Source organism: Strongylocentrotus purpuratus, unplaced genomic scaffold (genome assembly GCF_000002235.5).
Source record: "Strongylocentrotus purpuratus isolate Spur 01 unplaced genomic scaffold, Spur_5.0 spur5_scaffold_11, whole genome shotgun sequence".
In the NCBI taxonomy this organism is placed as follows: domain Eukaryota; kingdom Metazoa; phylum Echinodermata; class Echinoidea; order Camarodonta; family Strongylocentrotidae; genus Strongylocentrotus; species Strongylocentrotus purpuratus.
Genome location: NW_022145596.1, coordinates 24,240,749 through 24,261,472, shown reverse-complemented (window position 1 = coordinate 24,261,472; position 20,724 = coordinate 24,240,749). Strand labels below are relative to the sequence as shown.

Here is a 20,724-nt window from a genome sequence, read left to right as displayed (position 1 = left end):
GTTCACACCTGACACTAACCTGACACCCAGTGTTCAAGAAAGCATGCTAACGTGAATCCACCACAATCCTCTTGATGAAAAGTATATGATGTAAACTAGCTCTAGAATATGAAAAAAAATAATAGTGGGATCAAAGACAGCCCATTTGCAATGGTCTTTGATGTAGACCTCGCCCCCCCCCCCCCCCCCCCCCCAGTAGCACGCTCTGCTTTGATAGATCTAAACCTGTTCACATTAAACACAATATCCAGCGATGAAAATTCACAAGAAAAACTATCTGCGTGCAAATTTATTTGAATGGGTAGAGCCACTGACTTTTTTTTTTCTTCTAATATACACACCAAAGTTGTAAATGTTTTAAAGTTGATATCAGTGAAACACAGTTGCAAATGAGTGTTTGTTTGATCGCAGGTTAACAAAAAGAAATATCATAACGTCCTTATCTTTAATCGGATTTTGCTAAAACTTTCACCAACCTGTTCCTCTCATTTTCCTGCTTATATTAATACCAACTTAATATCAGGATGGACTTCCCCTTTAATTTAACTTTATGGATGTGTTCTCATTGGTGGAAATAGAGTTCATGACATTTATTCAAGTCTGACTTATACAGCTTGATAGGAGCGCGACAATTCCAATTAAAATGTGAAAGGGGTTTCGAATAGATTCCTAAATCAAATAGTAAAATTAATTCCTTCTGGGACATTTTGTAAGACGTCAAGGGCACTCTCTCCAGTCGGCCGTGTCGGACCCTCGTTCTGCACATGTTGTAGTCGCACAGGTCGTTCAATGCAGAAAAGATGAAAGAGTTATACTGTACTTTTTGTCGAAATATGTATGTAGGTATTAATCAAGTGCTCCTTTTGTTCAAAATCTGGTATTTGAGGTCATTTCAAGACGCTCGGCGTATTTGACAGCTCTATTTTCTTTTACTACTGCTGGAATATATGAAATAATAAATAATAGTTGATATTTTCTTCGGGATATGTTGTATGACCCTTTTCGACGTTTTCCCAAAGCTTCAGACCTTAATTTTGGTTAGGAGGCATGAAATAATATAGTTTTTAAATCCCTTTTCTCTTTTGTTGGTTCTCTCTTGATACATGGGCACGTGCTTGTCCCCCCCCCCCTCCTCATCGTCCCCGGTTACGCCACGCAAAGATCAAATTTGATTTCGTATTCTAGTAGTTAAAGCCTTACATCAATGTGTCTTTTTCAAGCTATGTAATATTAATAATATATCCGTAAAGCGCTTAGGCACATCATTGGATCGATGTACTGAGCGGTATATAAACACGGAATATTATCATTATTATTATGTAACGACCAAAAAGTCATTGTAACCAATAGCGATCAAAAATGGTCAGAATGAAAGTCATGAACTCCACCACATATTTGAATTGCTCCCTGAGGAGAATGTAGACTGTGCACATTACAGCTCGGGTGGGGAGGGGAGGAGAGGGGGTGGCATGAGTCCCACGATTGAATGGAAAAAAGATAATGGAGGGAAAGAAAGACAGAGATGGAAGGAAGATGGTAAATACGGAAAATTAAAAAAGAAGACCGCACTTTGAACTTGGTCGCTCTATTATCTCGCATTCCAACAACCATGTTAGACCTGCATGCCCCACCCCTCCCCATGACACGGGGGGGGGGGGGGGGTCACAAAGACTAAGATCGACTTTAAGTTGGACTTAACTATGGCAGGCCATTCATGCCACTGGTTGATTTCACCTTTGGTCTCTCAATTATGATCTTTAGATAATATTTTTTCCTTCAATAATGAATTATCAAAAAATTTAAATTCTGTAGATTAGTGACCATTATTTATATGTCCTTTGAGAGGCCAATGCCAGGAATGGTTAGAGGAGCTAGTGGCATGAACAGCCTGCCATAGTTAAGTCCAACTTAAAGTCGATCTTAGTCTTTGTGAAACACCACCTGTACTCCCTATAGTTACTTTTTATCGTCTGCATCCTCTCACAATTTTGTTCTTTATTCAATGCCATCTTTAGTTTCCCTCTTATCCAATCTTTCGATTTCATCTCTATACTTTAAAAAAATGAATTTGTTATCACTTCTCTAAAATGATACACCAACAAGTTGTCTTCCTCATTATAGTGCGTGGTGTGTTTCAAAATTCAATCGGTAAATTAGTTACGGTGCAAATCAAGAAGATGAATACAAATGGGGAGTTGAAAATGTCCCTCTCACGATCCATTTACGAACAAAGACTTTCTCTGGGAACGAGATATACATAGCTCATTGTGGTGAGAAAGTTCGTCCTTATCTCTTACGTTTTCGAATTAAATTTTATACCATCTTGCGATGCATACACACGATTTGATATCTTTTTCTTTGATACGATATACTTGAACTTCGCCCTCCGCCCTTTCACAAGATAGCGTTTCTTTCGCCTTGTTCTCTGCCCCCTTGAAAGGGTATTATTGCCATGATTGCAAGTGTCTTTGTTTTTAGCGCGCTTGTGAATTGGGCTTCAGAAAGAAAAGGTTTGTTTCGTATGTATCTCTCTCTCTATTGTATTATGTCTATCTTTCTCTCTCTCTCTCTCTCCTCTCTCTCTCTCTCTCTCTCTCTCTCCTTCTCTCTCTCTCTCTCTCTCTCTCTCTCTCTCCCATTTTCACCATCTCTCTCTCTCTCTCCACCTTTTTATTTCGTTAAGCCTTTCCACACCGTATTCTGCTTCCTTTCTCTTCTTCAGTAATCGAAGAGAATGTTTATCTTCTCCTCTCCACTCAGCAACCCGCCTAACACATCTCCCTTTCTCTCTTTGTATCTCTCTCTCTCTCTCTCTTTCTCCCCTCATTTGTCTTTTAAATTCTAGATGTTTTCTTTTGTTTTACATCTCCTCTTGAACTTATTTATTAAGTAACCTTTAACAAGACAAACAACAACAAAAAAGGAAAAAACACGGTAGCGCAATTTTGAATCGTACATTAAAGTGGCGAAACAAAAATATACATGTATAATTATATTGAAGTCAAATTGGAAAGAAAAGTGTCTACAGTATATTTCTTATGTTAACAGTGAATTAGTGAAGAGCGAATAAGAGGAAGTCGAGCAAGAGTTAGCGAGAGAGAGAGAGAGAGAGAGAGAGAGAGGAGGGGGCTAAAGGCGTGACACAGTGGGTGTATAGGGATAGAGAGGGAGGAACAACGGTAAAAAATTAACGATGGAAGCAGGGCGAGAAAGGAGCTACATCAATGAAGAAAGACTCGGGAAGGTAGGAATGGAAGATTATAAAGTGGACAATGAGGAGTGAACGAATGTAGACAGATACCTCGGTTGCACTTGATAGAGGTGAAAAACTGAGTAAATATTCGACAGGTGGCGATCCGGACTAAGAGTGGTTCTTCTTTTGATAATTCCATAATCTCTGGTCAGTTTCAAATAAGGGTCTCTTGACTGTTTCCCCCGGTATCCAACGCCCGTTTATTGACTTCATGGTATCCACTTTCACGCGGACAAACCCGGTGAGGTTCAAAACCAACTTGCCCCGAAAGTAAACGAAGAGACCAAAGGGGCAGGTTGACCAAGACGTGACGTCAGGAGACTTGGAACTCTCCTGCAAGCTGCACAGGCGCAAACTAAACAATCAAAGACAAAACAAGGGAGAAAGGAGACGGCGAGAGAGGGGAGAGAAAAGGAAAAGGGAGAGACCAGTTGGACTGGTCACTGTATATATGCGCGGCTAAACGTACAAGTGAACTTTTTTCTGGTAAACAGCGCAGACAGCTAGCACAAAATCGTATCGGTCAATGTTATCGTGTCTTTATGAAAATGTGTACTTTTTCCTGTTTACCTCCGCGTCAAGGCCGGAGGAATGCGAGCGCGCCGCAAGTACACACGAGGAGACGTGGGAATTGAAAAAGCAACTAGAAAGTGACCCATTTCCCATTCAGTTCGATTACTACTCACGACAAAAGATGATCTAATTTTCATAGCACAAGTCAAACAATGAACCTAATATTTTTGTCCGGGTTTTACACGAGGGTCTGAATTTTGTATAGGCCTATTTTCTCTCCGAAAGGCCGATTTTACTTTCTGGTTCTGTCGTCAACAGATGGTCGATCGAGATTATTGGAAATCCATTTGCAAAATATTTTGCTTGAAAGAGAAAAGTGGGAGAAGTCAACGGGCTGATTTCCTTTAAAGGACCTCATGATTGGGGTATTTTTGATCGACAGATGTGAATTTCTACACGTCGGTCACAATTAAATCAACAACAAATTAGATTTCAGTACGAGAATTGGGTCCATTTTTTGACCAATCCTAACATCATTATCTTTCGATTTCTAAAACATTACGTATCGCGATAAATGTATGAGTAATTGAGAAATTAAAAAATTGAAAGTAAGACGGACAGATACAACGACCGAAAAGGTGGGACAGACAGACAGATCGAAAGAGAGAAGAGAAAGAAGGTGAGGGAAAAAGAGGGGATAGATCTGATACCGGGAACTGATAAAGAGAGAGAGAGAGAGAGAGAGAGGGAGAGGGAGAGAGAGAGAGAGAGAGAGAGAGAGTGTGAAAGATGGGGAGAGGGCAAGATATACAGAGGTGTAAGACAGAGGTGAGAGAGACAGATGAGAAGGGATGGAGGAGGGGCGTAGAGAGAACAGAGAGAAAGAGAATGGGAATTAGAGAGGGAATGGAGAGACAGAAGGAAACATAAGCGGAGAGAGGGTAGAGGGAAAGAGAGAGAGAGACAGAGAGAGAGAGAGAGAGATGGGAGAGGGGGGGGGGGGGGGGGGCCTAAAGATCGAGTTGGTTAGGTGAGTGGATCGCCGCTGATGCTGTCGTGATAGTATGCATGACCTTCACCATTCAATAGAGAATAGCAGGCACTTAACACGGGCGATTACGCTTTTGCGCGCGCGCGCTCATTAGTGCGAAACATTACGTGTTTCTGAAGAATCAGTCAGGTCGCTCTAATGTGCAGTGCAATTATGTTCCATAAATCGGCGTGACAAATTGGTGGCGGATTTGCGAACGATGCTGTTTTTATAAACTGGATACTTTGCGAGGCATGCAGTAAAGGGATAAGTGTATTAAGGACGTGGACATAATGTTTTAAAGAGGTATAAGGACAAAATGAGCCGAGTTCAAGAAAGTGATCGGAGCAAGGGGACGGGCGGGACAAATCTTGTAAGTTATGAAAGAGGAGATCGAGGCTGGACAACGGAGAAAAAAGAAATATTCAGTGGCGTCTCCAGAAATTAATAAGAAGACCTTATCTTATCTGGAAGGGGCGGCCAAACAAAAATAGCGCAGAAATCGCATGTCACATGTAAACCAGTGGCATATTCACAAAATGAAAATAGTGCCCTGTCGGAAGGGTGGGGGGGGGGGGGGGGGGGGGCAAATCCGGGGCGGAATGCAATTGAACTGTTCCGCGTGTCTAATATTATTTGCAAATTATCATTCAAAAATATACCGTCTTATTTTCGAGGTACTGGTTATATCAAGGACAATTGTTTTAAACCTGTGTGATACAATGTCGATTCACATACTGCTCTTGACATGGCTTAATTCTCTCTCTCTCTCCCTTCCCCTCTCTACTTTCTACCAATTTCCTTATATATTTTCTCCTCTTCTAATCTGTTGGTGATATTTTAATGTCTTTTATTAAAGTGACTTGATATTTTTCTCCTGTTAATTTCAATTATTACATTTTCGATTTTTGTTTTTGTTTTGTGCTTTTTACTACTTGTAATGCGTATTCTTCTTATAAGTTAGTTTTACACTGTTCTTTCCCTTGCTTGTGAGCTTTGGTGATATTCATTATTAATATTTCCGTGTACTACATTTTGATTCTGTTCAGGACCATGATGTAAAAACAGATTTTGTATCTACAATGTATATCTGATTCTTGATATCCTGAATGAACTTTATATTTCAATTAAAAAAATATAAAAAATAAATTATAGTACCATTTGCCCCTAAGCAAATGCCTCAAAGCAAATGGTACTATTGGAGTCACATCTTGCCAATAGTTTCAACCAGAACCTCTCAAGACAGTATATATTTGTATATTCTCATACACTCGCAAACAATGTCACACACCTACACCAACTACACTTATATGACTTGGGAATCACAGTTGTTGTTTTTATGTGCATATTTCTTTTTAATTTATCATTAAAAAAAATGCAGAGTACAACACATTTCATTTTGGTTCTACTTCTTCTTAATAGCACAGGTTACAGACAGGTATTAATTTCACACCACAGAGTAGTTACAAATGGATATTTCTTTCCTTGTGGTAGGGTTTGAGGGTTTATAGCTGTTTGGTCAACAACCGGTTAGTCACCTATCCAAGTGGTCTATTTCCATTAGGTCATTAGACCAAATGATAAGTAGACGAGATGTTTATTAGACCATGTGGATACTAGACGGGCTGGGTGTTGACCATATGGTCAAGGGGAAGAATGGACCAATTGGGAAGTGGACAAACTGGTTGTAGACCAAATGGCAATTCGTCCGTCGGGTCCATGCTCCTCCCTTCCTCACCAACGTTGTAATCTATTACATGTAACTTGGAAAGTTCTTAATGAGGGATCCTTGAGGGGTTGTTCTAGAATCACCCCGAGACATCACTTGTCACAGAATTGTCAAGGTGTACCAGGGGGGCATTTCACAAAACTTGTCATTGGTGACAAATGACAATTTGTGTTATAAGCTACTGAAATACTTGCTTCTGATTGGTTATCACCAGATTTGTCACTGATTTTTTTTAAATATTTGTAATTAAAAAAAGACTTTGTGAAACGCCCCCCAGATGTAGAGTATCTACCTAAACTTCTAGAGTTCAAAGGGCAATGGTTTATGAAGAGGAGAGAAATCTAGAGAGCACTGCAACCTCTTAAAGCCCCACTGCACTACTTATAGCTACTTGCGCCCTCTATATAGCAAACAATGCCTAATTGGTGACCATTGGTCCCCCATGAACCTCTTTTTCTTATGTTAATTGATAGCTTATTTGATGGGATAATCAACTGTCAGTGACCATGTAGGGAGGTCTAATCCCTCCTGGCCAAACTAGTGCGGTGATCTTTAAATTGTAATTTGCATAAATGCTTCCTTTGGCCGACATAGTACTGACATTGCAGATATGGGAACTTACTTGGGCATCTCAAACAAGTTTGCCTTTTAAAAAAAGGTGTGTAGTGAAAGTGAATGCAAAACATGTAAATCACATTTTCTATAAACTGACAGTTATATAACATTTGGCACAACTTTTTGGCACTTGAGTTTCATGGTTTACATGTATAGTACAATAAATGGGTATAAGTGTAGTACATTAATGATATATATATATATATAAGTGAATATGAAAATAATTGCAGAGTCAGACTGTGCACTATTGATTCAATACAAAGACCTAAGGCACTAGATAATGCATTTGTCCTTCAGTGTATTCAAAACATCTAAAAGTTATGTGTTAGCTTCTTATTTTTCTAACAGGATAACATAACAATTATGTTGCAAAATTACCAAAGACATTAATGATGACAGCTGCCACAATATACAAGAAAATGTGTCTCATTTAGAGGCAGAAGGGCATTTAATCACATCATTTTCAAAGAGTACACACCTCTCTGGCTCTAAGACAAACAAATTGATGTTTGATGATGTTAGTATCAGGTTGTTAGTAAGACGGACCAATACATATCTTTCTACCCAAATCAAGAATGAAAAAAATGAAAAAACAATTAAATCTGTCAAATTAGTCACTTTTGAAGAAAGACCACCTATTTCCCTCAAGGAGGATATGTATTGAGTTCCAAAAACTGTCTAGAAAGGCCACATGACCTGTCTGCAGTGGCCAATTTTACCGTTTTCATTTGGAGGACGTTTTAGTCAGTTTTGATTGTATTTAATGTAGAATTTCTATGTAATATGAAGAAGTTAAAAGCTACACTACTTCTCCTGTCTTATTTTGATATCAAATTAATGTAACAAAGGAACAACTCTGTTGAAAAGGTGCTTTGTAGGAAGTGCTATCATTGATTGCCTAACATGGCAAAAGCTTGTGGGTGGCAAAGCTGGAAGCCTTTAAGCAGACAGGTAAATGTGAATAAGTATGAGCATTCAAGCATGAGCTAGAATTAACCTGCTTGCTTATTTATAAATTGTTTTGTGATCTCTTAAGTGAACAATATATTTAAACAGTCCAGTCCTTTATGATCATCCTTGCATTACAAAAGACAGACAAATACCTCCCATAATTCAATCACTGTCTTGACAATGCAAATGTATCCTGTAAGCCTATCAGTATCAAGGTGAGGTTCATAGTTAAAACACGAGACAGAGACAGAGAGGCAACATGGTGATCAAAGATACAATAAGCCATACTTAAAGAGAAGGTTGAGTTCTGGGAAGAGGTGAACAATAATTTGTGAGCGTTATCATTGTTTTATGCAAATGTGGAAAAACATCAGATAAAAAATGTTCCCTGAAAAGCAAGGCTCTTCAAATGCCTTAATATTCTAAATATGGCATGTAACATTATACAAATCGGGACAGATTTTCATGCCACATGTTTGTGTAGTCCCATATACATCTTTCTGTGTACAGTGCTTGTAACTTTACAAAGACTGGGCCAAATTTCTTATCACTTTGATGATTCCAGAACCTTGCAGTACACACCAATACTTATATGCTAGATGATCAACATTTTCTGATCGATTCCATAACGTTTCTTTCACAATGCAATTGCATGACCAGAACTCAACTTAAGTATACTTGTCTGTAAATACATGTACCTACCTAACAATATTGAAGTATGTGAACTACTAAGGTGAATTGGTAGGCTAACTACATACATATATCATATGTATCAATAGTTCTATCAAATGAACTCCAAGGCATACAATCTTTTTACAAGTACAATCATTGTATACTGTACAATGTGATTTCAATAGATACTGTTGTACATGTCCATGTATATAAAGCACTGTAATAGTTTTCAGATTAGCATAGTACTGAAACCAATGAACTATTGCACCTTCAGACAGGCAATATCACACTCATTCATATCTATGATTGAAGATATACAACTCTTGGTCTGGCATCCTCTTTTGTTTCTCATTTCAAATACAACAAATAGTGAACTGTACAGTGAAGCACCTGTGACATTTTAAAAGCTGTTGCTTTTTACTTTTACGTGCCATCTTAAGTATAAACCATACAAAATATGAAATACGAAATTCTGCCTTGACAGGAACTTAAAAAAACAAATATAAAAAAATAGTGAACTGTAATGCCATCGATGTGGTACATAACCTTGGAATTACAAACATTTCATAACAAAGGGGAACCATGTATGAAGTACATTGCATTTCAATTGAGGTAATAAGAGGGTAAATACTGTGGCATGGATTGCGGCTAGATGGATGATCTGTTTTCCTTCTATTCTTACAAACACAAGGAGATAGGTTAGCTCAATTGGTAGAGCATCTGCCTATCGATCCATATATTGTGAGTTCAGACCCAGCCCAGGCTTACAGGACTGAAGCTATTGTTGGGTGTCCTCGTGCCACACCTCTATCTCACAGACAAAGGCTAGGTTCCAGAGGCCCGATAAGCATGATAGTCGCTGCCTACGTATGCACATTAAGAGTCTTTGGACAAGAGTAGGCTGAACCCCAGTGTGGGGAAACACTCTCTACTCACAATCAGCGCTACCCAGAGAAGATGCTGATGGTTTTGATGAATAATTTGGCTTTTCGGCTCCCTGGTGTCGTCAAATAAAATACAGTGAAACCTATCTATAAAGACCACTCAAGGGAGACAAGAAAAGTGGTCTTTAAAGGCAGGTGGTCTTTATGTACAGGTTCCTTTAGTTGTTTCAATGAGAAACCATATTCCAAGGAAACAAAAAAAGTGGTCTTTGTAGACAGGTGGTCTTTCTATACAGGTGGTTGCTAAAGCAGGTTTGACTGTAATACTGATAATAGCCGTATGTGACTTATGCTGTGAATTCCCTACCTTGGTCTAGAATTTATAGCTTTTCTTCTGCTGTAGTCTGAGCCTGGAGGATCTCTTGAGCAAGGGTGGGTTGTCATCCTCCAGGATCTCGATCACAGCACCAGCCTCCTCAGGAAGAGCTTTCTTTCTTTGAAGACTAAGACACTTCCGCTTGTTGCTCTTGGGGCTTGAAGGCCCAGAGGATTTGTCCTGTTTAGAGCTATCCTGCGATCCATCCACAGGTACCGAGTTCTGGGAAGAGTCATTACCTCTGGATTGTTGCGAAAAATTGCTTCCCTGTGAGTTGTCTTCTTTGGTGGCGTCCTTTGTTTGGTTGGAAGATGCTGAACCTTCAGAGTTCCGGTGATTCTCAGCTGCAAGGGTTTCCTTGACGCTTTCAAGATCGTTCAGGTTTGCACTAACCTGATCCGGTATGTCCGTAACTTGTTTGACATTCTCCATAATGCCTGCACCATTTGCCTCCACGTTTTCACCAATGGTTTCACAATGTGGTGGCAAAATAAGAGCACTGGAGTCTTCCACTTTGCACATACTTGTAGTTTCAGATGCATTGGTCATTGTTACATTATAATTATTTGTTGTTGGATGGGTGGGGTCATCACGATTCACACCTGTATGATCAGCAAGTTGTTCGGGTTGAACAGGTTCTGTACATGGCACAACGTCACATTCCGTTTCATAACCACTAACCACATCTTTGCAGGCCTGAACTGTCCCCTCCACAGCCTTTTCAATACCAGAAGCTACATGCTTCTCATCTTTTAGCCCTGAAATACGATGATTATCCTTTTCTAAGCTCATATCTGTAGGAAGTGCATCCTTGTCCTTATCCAAGATGTCGTTACTCCTAGATGGACAACCCTCTTCAGCTTGACACGTGTTCATCTTCAAGGTTTGGTCTCGTGCCGCAGGTTCAGGCAAGGGCTCCGACTGGGACCAACTCATCTCCAGTTCCTTTAAACCTGATGCAGATAGACCCAAGTCATCACCAAAGTCATCCTCACATCTATCTTCATATTCCTTTATCTTATCATCAAGGTTAGATTGATTGTCAGAGGAAGATTTTACCTCTTTCTGATTTGGAGTGTCTACGTGGTTGTCTGTTTTCTGCTTTTTGTATGTGTTTTCACCTTCATCAAATCCAATATCCGACTGCTGCTTGCTCTGCTGTTCAGAGTCTTTGTCATCTTGCTCCTCCAATTCATCTCGAAGTCGCTTTCTCAGCGACTTCTCAGGGTCCGGTTTCTGCGATCCTCTGACAAGTGGCGAGGGTATCTTGAAACCGCGCTTCAGGGCAGGTGATGCTGCAGGGTACGGAAGCGGGGAGAGGGGTGGAGGCGAAGGGATACGAGACAAGAGCTGAGATCTTCTTTCTAGCTCCACATGCTGTGCCAGCACCCTTGGAGACACATCAACCCCTGATATTGCAGACACTTGAGACTGACAAGGTGTCCTAGGAGTAGGGTTAGTAGATACCCTTGATGTGCCTGGATGACTATGTGATGGGGTACTACCTGCTACCTGTATCCTAGGGTTGAGGTTCTCATCCCTGGTGGGCTGGGAGGTCTTCGGGAAGTTCTTAGGACAGGAGCGGACAGTCATCAATTGATACGGCTGACCCTGTGACGTCACTGAGGTAGGAGGGGAAGACTGAATACCAGAACGTGCCCGACTCAGCCCAGCAAGTGGAGTGGTGACCCTTTCTCTCCCAGCTGTGTATGGATGATTTCTTGGGGTGGAGCCTGGATATGCTGGCTGAGAAGGGGCATCTTTCAGTTGCTGAACTTTCCTCTGCATCAACTCCAAACACTTGGGTACATCCTGTGAAATGAAAGACAATGTAATCAAGTCAAAACAAATTTTAAATGACCCCTTGAATTCCCTGCCAAAATCAACTTGAAACCAATTTTTTCTTATCTTTCCTCTATCAAAGAAAAATTGCATTTTAATTAAAAGTTTACAATTCAAACATTCACATTTCTAAAATGTAGATACGTGCCATACTAATAGCTATAATCTAAACAAAATTGAACACCAGCAGGGGCGGATCTAGATTTGACCCAATGACAATGCCGAGAATCGTCCATGAGCCGCATAGCGGTGATGCAATTTTTTGTGGCTATTTTTAACCTCTGTAAGTGATATTTTCCTGGCATCTACTAACACATTGGGGACCATAGAAAGCAGTGCATGATAACATCTTTTAATTCAAGTAACAGATTAATACACAGTTATATCCAGAGTTATCATGTGTTGGGGGGGGGGGGGGGAGGGGGTTGACCTAATGGCGATGCGGATACTGTGTGGGTCTGGACACATGATGGCGTTTTTATATGCACATCACATTTTCACTTGGCAGCCCAAGGGGGGGGGGGGGGGGGTTAAACCTCCTGAAATATAGTACAGTCAAACCTGTCTATAGCGACCGCCCAAGAGAAACACATAAAGTGATGTTTGTAGACAGGTTCTTTTAGTACATGTTTTGATGAGGAACCATTTTCAAGGGAAACAAAAGATGTGGTCTTTGTAGACAGGTTCCTGTAGTACATGTTTCAATGAGGAACAATTTTCAAGGGAAACAAAAGATGTGGTCTTTGTAGACAGGTTCCTTTAGTTTAACAGTACATGTTTCAATGAGAAACCATCTTCAAGGGAAACAAAAAATGTGGTCTTTGATGACAGGTTGTCTTTTTAGACAGGTTCCTTTAGTACATGTTTCAATGAGGAACCATTTTCAAGGGAAACAAAAGATGTGGTGTTTGTAGACCGGTGGTCACTAAAGCAGGTTTGACTGTATTTGTATAATAGCTCAGGGGGGGGGGGGGGGTTCACAATACTTATCATCAGTGACAAATGACAGTTTTTGTTATAAGCTACTGAAATCCTTGCTTCTGATTGATTATCAGCAGATTTGTCACTGATTTTAGTCATTTGTCATTGAAAAAGGGCTTTGTGAAACGGGTCCCAGGCATGAAGCAAATAGCCCACCTTGATCGCCCCTCTGAGCTGACTGAGGGCCGCCTGCAGGTAGCCTGCCTTGGGGTTGGGGGTGAAGACGGTGTAGTCCGATGCCGTAGCGGTAGGGAGAGCCACCGCTGACAGGGTGCTGGAGAGTGAGCGGTACTGGAGGTTGCTGACCGAGATGAAGGAGCCTGGCTTGAGCATGTCATCCAGGTTGAGAGCCTTTAAAGATAAAAGTTTCATTGATTTTAAAAACTCAGTTTATTGTCATTATTACAAAGGTGAAACTTTGATTGGACAAGGTTACTAACATTCAATGCTTGGAAACATTCAAAGTAATGATTATCAATTACAAAACATTTAATTATAGCTTCGAACGCTGCTGAGATGTGTAACGTCACATGTTGAACATGATTTGCACAAGCAGGCGATGTCTCATGACATCTCACACATTTTCAGTGCCTGTTTTGTCATCTTCCCTTCAGTTATTTGTCTTACTTCACTACCGTCAGGCTAAATGTTTAATCTAGTGCCTCACTCTTAACCTCGCGCATGGTATTAATTTGATGAAAAATGCAGTGATAAAAACTTAAGGAATCAGGGTTCATACTGTGACATCATTAAAACATTCTTATGTTCTTGCGAATCTCTTGTATATTCCAGATGCAATGGACGTGGTTTTATTTGTATTTTTATAAATCACCCGTTGATACACATTATATAATCTAAAATGATAAATGACAAGACACCAGCTATTCTAATCTTAAATGCAATATCAAACGAATGAGAAAAAGCAAAATGATGTATATTCATGACTCAGAACATGAATTCCAACATGCGAAAGGAATGAAAAAAAAAACAGTCATTTGTCCTGAACTTGTACAAACCTCCGACAGTTGCTGCAGGGGAGCTATCAACGAGGTCAGAGATCAGAGCTTAGCAATCAAGTAAATTTGACATTCCCTACATAATTTACATTACAATTACCTGTAGGCCTTTAAAAAAGATGTTGTATTGCCCTTTAGGTGAGAATTTAGGTCAGAAATCTTTCTTCTTTTTTTTTGCTCCCTCTTTGGGCTGATATTTTTCAGTTTTGAATGCTCCAGTACATTTATTTTCTAAAAAACAGTAACAAAAAAAAACTTTTTTAGAAAGCCGACCGTAGATTTCAAAGATTTTTGGGTCGGTCGCATAGGGAAATACAACATCTTTTCTTTTTAGGCCTTATTGGAAATCAATGATGAAGCGTGAAAATATCCTGCACATGCATCTTTTGATACAAGCAGAACCATACAAGATAACCTTATTATTCTTCAGACTAGAACATTAATTGGAGGCTCTGTAGGTAGGAGGGTCATGACCTATGTATGTTAGAATGCTACACTTTTCGCAAAGTGTAGAACTGGGGGTGTTTCACAAAGACTAAGATCGACTTTAAGATGGAATTAACTATGGCAGGCCATTCATGCCACTGGTTCCTCTCACCATTGGTCTCTCAATTATGATCTTAAGATAATATTCAGTTATAAACTGTAACAAAATGTAAATTATGTAGATTTGTAACCATGATTTGTACGTTCCTTGAGGGACTAATACCAGTAAACGGTGAGAGAAAACAGTGGCATGAATGGCCTGCCATAGTTAAGTCCAACTTAAAGTCAATCTTAGTCTTTGTGAAACACTCCCCTGGTATTTAGTGGTCTGCATACAAAAACTACAGATCTTGCTGATAGGCTGCATAGCCCTTTGAAGATTATCAGAACAAGAAGAACTTACTGAAGGGCTAGTCCAGAATTTGATGACCATGACAGCGGCATCTTGATCAGCTAGGTAAACTGCATGATATTGTGAGCTTCCTGGATGCGACCTGCTGAGGAAGGAGGAAGGAGGAAGAATTTTTTCTTTAAAGTTTGTTTTCCTCTTTCATATGCAAACAAAGTTCATCTTTATATTAAACATTGCTTCATGAACAGCTTCAAAAGATAATTGAATAATAAAACAACTGCTGCTTAAAACGGTTCTGAATTTCCCATCGCTACCACAATTCTTTGGTTCGAGGACAATAACCCATTATGTAACGTGTTAGCTGCCATACAAGAATTGTTTATTATTATTTCCAATCATTAAAACAACTAGCTCGATTTTTTAATCTTCACTTGCTCATATTGGCTAGTATTCATTTGTGTGGATTGGATTGGATTAGTCAGTGTAGATGAAATTAAATGCATCCTTCTCAGTCTCGATTGCGCACAAATCTATTTCAAAATGGGAGGGGGGGGGGGGTAGAAGCTTCAAACAAAAAAGATAATCAACCTTTATCTACAGGTACAGTTTTGTGGTGCCTTTTCTTCTCAGTATTCTGCATCATGTGTATGTGTTTTTTTTTATTGGGGGGGGGGGGGAGGGATGAACTAGGTTACTGATATATGATCATTTTGCAAAAGAGTATTTTTTTTATTGTGCCACCTCTATTATTGCTGTGTTATATCTTTCTAAATGTACTATGGAATTATATTTCAACTGTTCTGTATAAGCGTTATGCTTTTTGATGTTAATATGTTCATAATTAATCAGGGCCCTATGGAAGACCACTACTTATTGGTGAATGAGCTACCCTGACAAAAGATAAAAAATAAATAAATTAATTAATTAATTAAAAAAAACTCACCTGGGTTCATCCAATGATACCACTATCCCTACAGCATCCAGCTCACCGTACGCTGCCTGTGTGTAGCCTCTCCCCAGCCACTGCATCGAGGCAGCTGCCCTTGGTATGTAGCTTCTCTGCAGTTTGAGGCTGGCAGCAGGGAGTTCCTCGTATCGGGTGGCTCTGGTGGAGGCTAGCTGAACAGGACACATCCCAGGCATATTCCTGTGTGTGTGTGGAAAAAGAGTTCCATCTTTTAAAATGATTTAGAAATAATGTGATTCAATTATTATTTATTATTTAGCTTTTATATAGCGCTTAATACAATGTCTCTAAGCGCTTTACAAATATACTATTATACTATATACTACATGTATTCAATCTTGTAAAAGGGTAAGAGCGTGTAAAATTTGTTAATTAATGAAAATTGAAACATTTCCAGTGGTGTATGATATGATTAGTCATTTAAGAAGTTTAGAATCTAGTTCCTAATTACAGATTGTTTATTGAAATATGAAGATTCCCCATCCTTGCACACAGACTTTATTCCTGTTTATTAATTACTACTCAAATCATTCAAGTTACACAATGATATCACTGATAGACTACATATAATACATTCAATTCTAATACATAGCATAATGACATTATAACAAATATCAAAAGTGTCCTTCATAGCTATCATTCTAATGCCACAGAAGACTTGACAGTATGAAGAATCAAATCTTACAACATTCCTTGACTTTTCACCAAGTATAAGGCAATTACCTTCCTGCTGAAGTAGCTACGGATGATATTCGAAACCTTTTCCCTTCAACAAGCTCGGTCACAAGATCATCTGGAGGTCGCCATAGTGTCAGGAAAGTTGTCTGCTGCCCCTTGCTGGTGGAAGCATTATAGTCTCCTACACGAACCTTCATGAGAGGGACTACTGTTCTTTCAAACTTGCCCTAAGATAAAGAGATGGAGACAAGAGAGAGGGAGAGTGAAAGTGAAAGAGAAAGAGAGAGAGGGAAAGAGCGAGTGAGAGAGAGAGAGGGAGAGCGAGCCAGAGGAGATAAAGAAGGGAAAAAATGAAAAAGGGGAGAGAGAGCAAGAGAGACAGTGAGAGAAGGGAGACAGATGGGAGAGGGAAAGAGTGGGAGAGAGGAGAGAGAGAGAGACAGAGACAGAGGGAGGGAAGTAAAGGAAGATGGGGAAAAAAGAGAGTGTGAGAGAGTAAAAGCAAGATGCTGCTTGATTCTTGTTTATGCTAACCATGCTGGGATTTCATTTGGAGTAGAGGGTTTCAGTGTTTTTGTAATTTATATTGTTGCAGGACTCATTTAGAAGCACAATGAATAATATCTAATGCTTAGAAAAGGAAAATAAACTTATATTTCACATAGACTGAGATCGATTTTAAATTGGACCTTACTATGGCCAGCCGTTCATGCCACTGTTTGCTCTCTCCATTTACTGGCATTGGTCTCTCAAGGGACGTACAAATCGTGGTCACAAATCTACAAATTTACGGTTTTTATAATTCATTATTGAAGGAAGAAATAAGATGTAAAAATTCTAACGGTGAGAGCAAATGGTGGCATGAACGGCCTGTCATAGTTAAGACCAACTTAAAGTCGAACCTAGTCTTTGTGAAACACTTGGGTTAATGTGTAGTATACCTCTTTATTTTGCTGAGCAAGAGATCGATTAAAAGCAGCTTGCAGGTCGGCTTGTTTCACCTCATTCTGTAGTCTTCTGTAGGCATGGAGGGTGGAACACTGACGCTCACTCAGAACAGACTACAAACACAGGGAGAAAGAAAAACATTCATCAGTGGAATTAAATGTACTCCACACATGGAAAGTAATGTATGGTTTGGCTCCACAGTACTTGCGGAATCTCATCACAGAATATATCCCAGGCAGAAATCTCCGCTCTTCTGGTACTAAACAGTTAACAGTCCAAAGAACTATGTCTACTCTGGGAGAAAAAGTTTATTTCGGTGGCACCATCTCATTGGAATGCTCTTCCACTGAGGATCCAATCACTAGAATCTCTAGAAACATTTAAAAAGAATCTAAAGTCATATATGTTCACATGTTATTTTAGTTAATTATATGTTTAATGTACATCTATGCATTTTTGTTGTCCTTATTTCCCTATGTAACTCTTCTAATTCTATCCCTCTGCGCCTCAGAATAGTTTACTAGATTGATGGCGCATAACAAATACTGTATTTTTATTATTATTATATTACTAATGAAGGTACTAATGAATGTTCTATCAAATGTAACATTGAAAGTACTATTAAAGAGAATCTGAAAACCAACTTGTTTCATCTAAATTTTGTGATCTCTGAAAGCATGAAGGATAGATCGTTTATGCTCATAAAAAATGGTCTACAAAGAAATATTCAAGCATTTGAATTACTGTTTAAATACTATTAAAGGTCCTGTGAAACATACTATCAAATGTACTATCGAAAGTACTATTAAGGAGCATCTGCATATCAGCCTGTTTCATCTAATTCTTGTGATCTCTGATAAGCATGAAGAGCAGATCGTTGATGATCACTCAGAATAGTCTAAAACACAGCGAGAAACATTCAGCGAGTTCAATTGAAAATACCATTAAAGGAACACTATACTATTAAAGGAACTTTTAAATGTAAGTCTACATATAAGCTTGTTTTATGTAACTTTGTGAACTCTGATAGGCGTGCAAACACAGAAAGCAAAAACATTCAATCAGTTGAATTCACTGAAATAAACAATATCTGCTTTTAAAAATGTTGATAGAAAATACATACCGGTAATACCAAAACTCTCTGCTAGCTTTAAAGTTTCCCTCTATATATGTTTACCATAAACATCCCTTCAAAATATCATTAGTTTGATTACCAATGCATTTTCTTGTCAACAATCAGTTATAATCCGAGGGCATGATTTGAAGGATTATCTTTTACCATAAATAGAAGTCACAAGTAACTTATTTATGCCATGCATATTGGATTGTTACACGGAGGTTGCTGTCAATTAAATACGAAAACATGAGCCAGACATGCTAATGACTCTAAGGTTTCATGAAGATCATGAATCATCCAGTACCATAACAATTAATTCTCCCGTGACTGATTTTCCTGCTAAAGGCCTCTATGAATATGCAGACTTGCCAAGTTTTCCAAACTGTAATGTGGGACAACTGTAATCAAGAGTCCATTAGAGAGAAGCAGAGCGTATAAAGGGGGTCCAAAGGGCAGGGCCCCTGGAAGCTCATGGGTTTTGGCGCTTTCAGGCATGTAAGAAAGGGTATCCAGAGGCCTAAAAAATACCTGTTTTTAATGCTTTAGGTTACAAAAACTGGGCATTATTTGATTGACTGATTAATGACTATAGAAAAAGATCAGATTTCATTTTTAAAAATATTTCAAAAAATAAAGAAAGCGGGACATCCCGCATTTTCTGGATTTTTTCCCCCTCCAGGGATCCCCATTGGTTTACGTGTAAAAAGTTTCTTGTGCGAGCGCGTATACCAAACAGTGCTTTTTGTCTGCGATTCCGGAATGATCGCTACATTCAGGCAACTTTCCAGCAAAGATTTACAGACAGTGTCTTAGATTTGCTGTGATGTTTTAACCAGCCTTTACTCAAGAAAAAGATAACATAAGAATTCTTTGTAGATTTGTTTGTGAATTTGCTTCAATTCTGTATATAAAAGATATATGGACTGCTTTAATATACGAAGCATGGCTGTTTCTATACTGGCTCTCCCGGCTCGCCTCAGTTTTATAGCAGGATTTATAAGATGACGATGTGGATCCTATTCAAATGATTGGCTGACAGTGTACACGTGACTAGGCATTTATTTTGCCTAACACTTAATGTTGATAATGACCAGTCATTAGTAAAATCAAGTCATAAAACAAATAAAACATAATCTTATAAAACCTTCAAAACAGTCCAAACACCCTCGGCTATTGCCTCGGGCGTGTCAGACTGTTCCAAAGGTACTTTGTGTGGATAATTCTTACTGCCGTCACTGCTGTGTATAATTTGTATAGTAACGCCCCCTTGAGCCTATAGAAACAGAGATGGCTTTCATAGCAGTCAATATATCTATACTATTCTGCTCATCATCCTTGGCTTTATATAATCATGCTTTGTTTTAGATAATCATAATTAGTGCTGGGATTTTTTTTGTATTGAATACAAATGCAAGAAACCCCTGACTTACCTCAAACGCAGCAGGATCAATAGCGGCTTCCATAGCTTCAAACAGTTCTTCACCCGACTGTAGTTTCTCGACTTCCACAGGATTCCTGCTCCTGGACGAGGGCAAAGATCGTCTCCTTTTACCTCCTTGACCTGCATTGATGTAAGAAGACGAATAATGTTCTTACTGCTTTTCCTTTTAAACTGCATATGCCATGAAAGACTATTAATAGACAATGTGAATCTATTGTAAAAACTATAAAACCATATTAACAACACACTGTACTGTTTGTAGACGAGTAGGGGGGCACCCAGTGTACTAGTACTTGCAAACCCCCAATCAGTTGTAATGGGAGGAGAGACCTGAGGGTTACAGTGATTCAGCTTTTCGCCTCCCAGGCACAGGTGACGCCAAAAACAGAATAATAATAATTAATAATATTGTCTTTTGGCAAATTTAGCAAATGGCCCCCGATTTCATAATTTCTATGTTGCAATAAAGTTTTTCGAAAATCTAACTTGTACACCGAAGACAGATTAAGATGAATCCCAATCCTTAATTTTGCATGAAGCAGAAGCCTGTACTGTCAAAATAACCATCATTAAGATAATATCATACATTCTCAGGAAGACATTCAGAGCATACTGATCGAAACGTTGAAAACAACGACCTCTCCGCAGAGCTCATCAGCCCTTTTCATGGCTCTTATTCCTTTGAAAGAGTTACATTGGTATACCCTGACAACTTTCTCTACCATTCAATATCATACGGCACATATCTGGGCCTTGTCTTTAAGAAGTTGCGAATGATTCAAATCACTCACAACTTGAAATTAATCGCAACTCTTATCTCTCAGGTACACAGTTGAGATCATTTCAAGTTGCGATTGATTTGGGCAAGTCCTC

General features: G+C 39.1%; 1 protein-coding gene across 1 annotated transcript in view; it reads right to left on the bottom strand.

The window, feature by feature from the left end:
* Positions 1–9,873: 9,873 nt before the first annotated feature.
* LOC584780 (breast cancer 2, early onset) overlaps positions 9,874–20,724 on the bottom strand; it is a 43,308-nt gene continuing 32,457 nt past the window's right edge. Inside the window, exons 19-25 of the mRNA XM_030980937.1 lie at positions 19,841–19,971; positions 17,287–17,406; positions 16,391–16,572; positions 15,644–15,847; positions 14,752–14,845; positions 13,003–13,197; positions 9,874–11,835 (exon numbers count right to left, since the gene is read on the bottom strand). Coding sequence (XP_030836797.1) covers positions 10,021–11,835; positions 13,003–13,197; positions 14,752–14,845; positions 15,644–15,847; positions 16,391–16,572; positions 17,287–17,406; positions 19,841–19,971 — 2,741 coding nt within the window. The 3' untranslated portion in view covers positions 9,874–10,020. The remainder of the gene's footprint in view (positions 11,836–13,002; positions 13,198–14,751; positions 14,846–15,643; positions 15,848–16,390; positions 16,573–17,286; positions 17,407–19,840; positions 19,972–20,724) is intronic.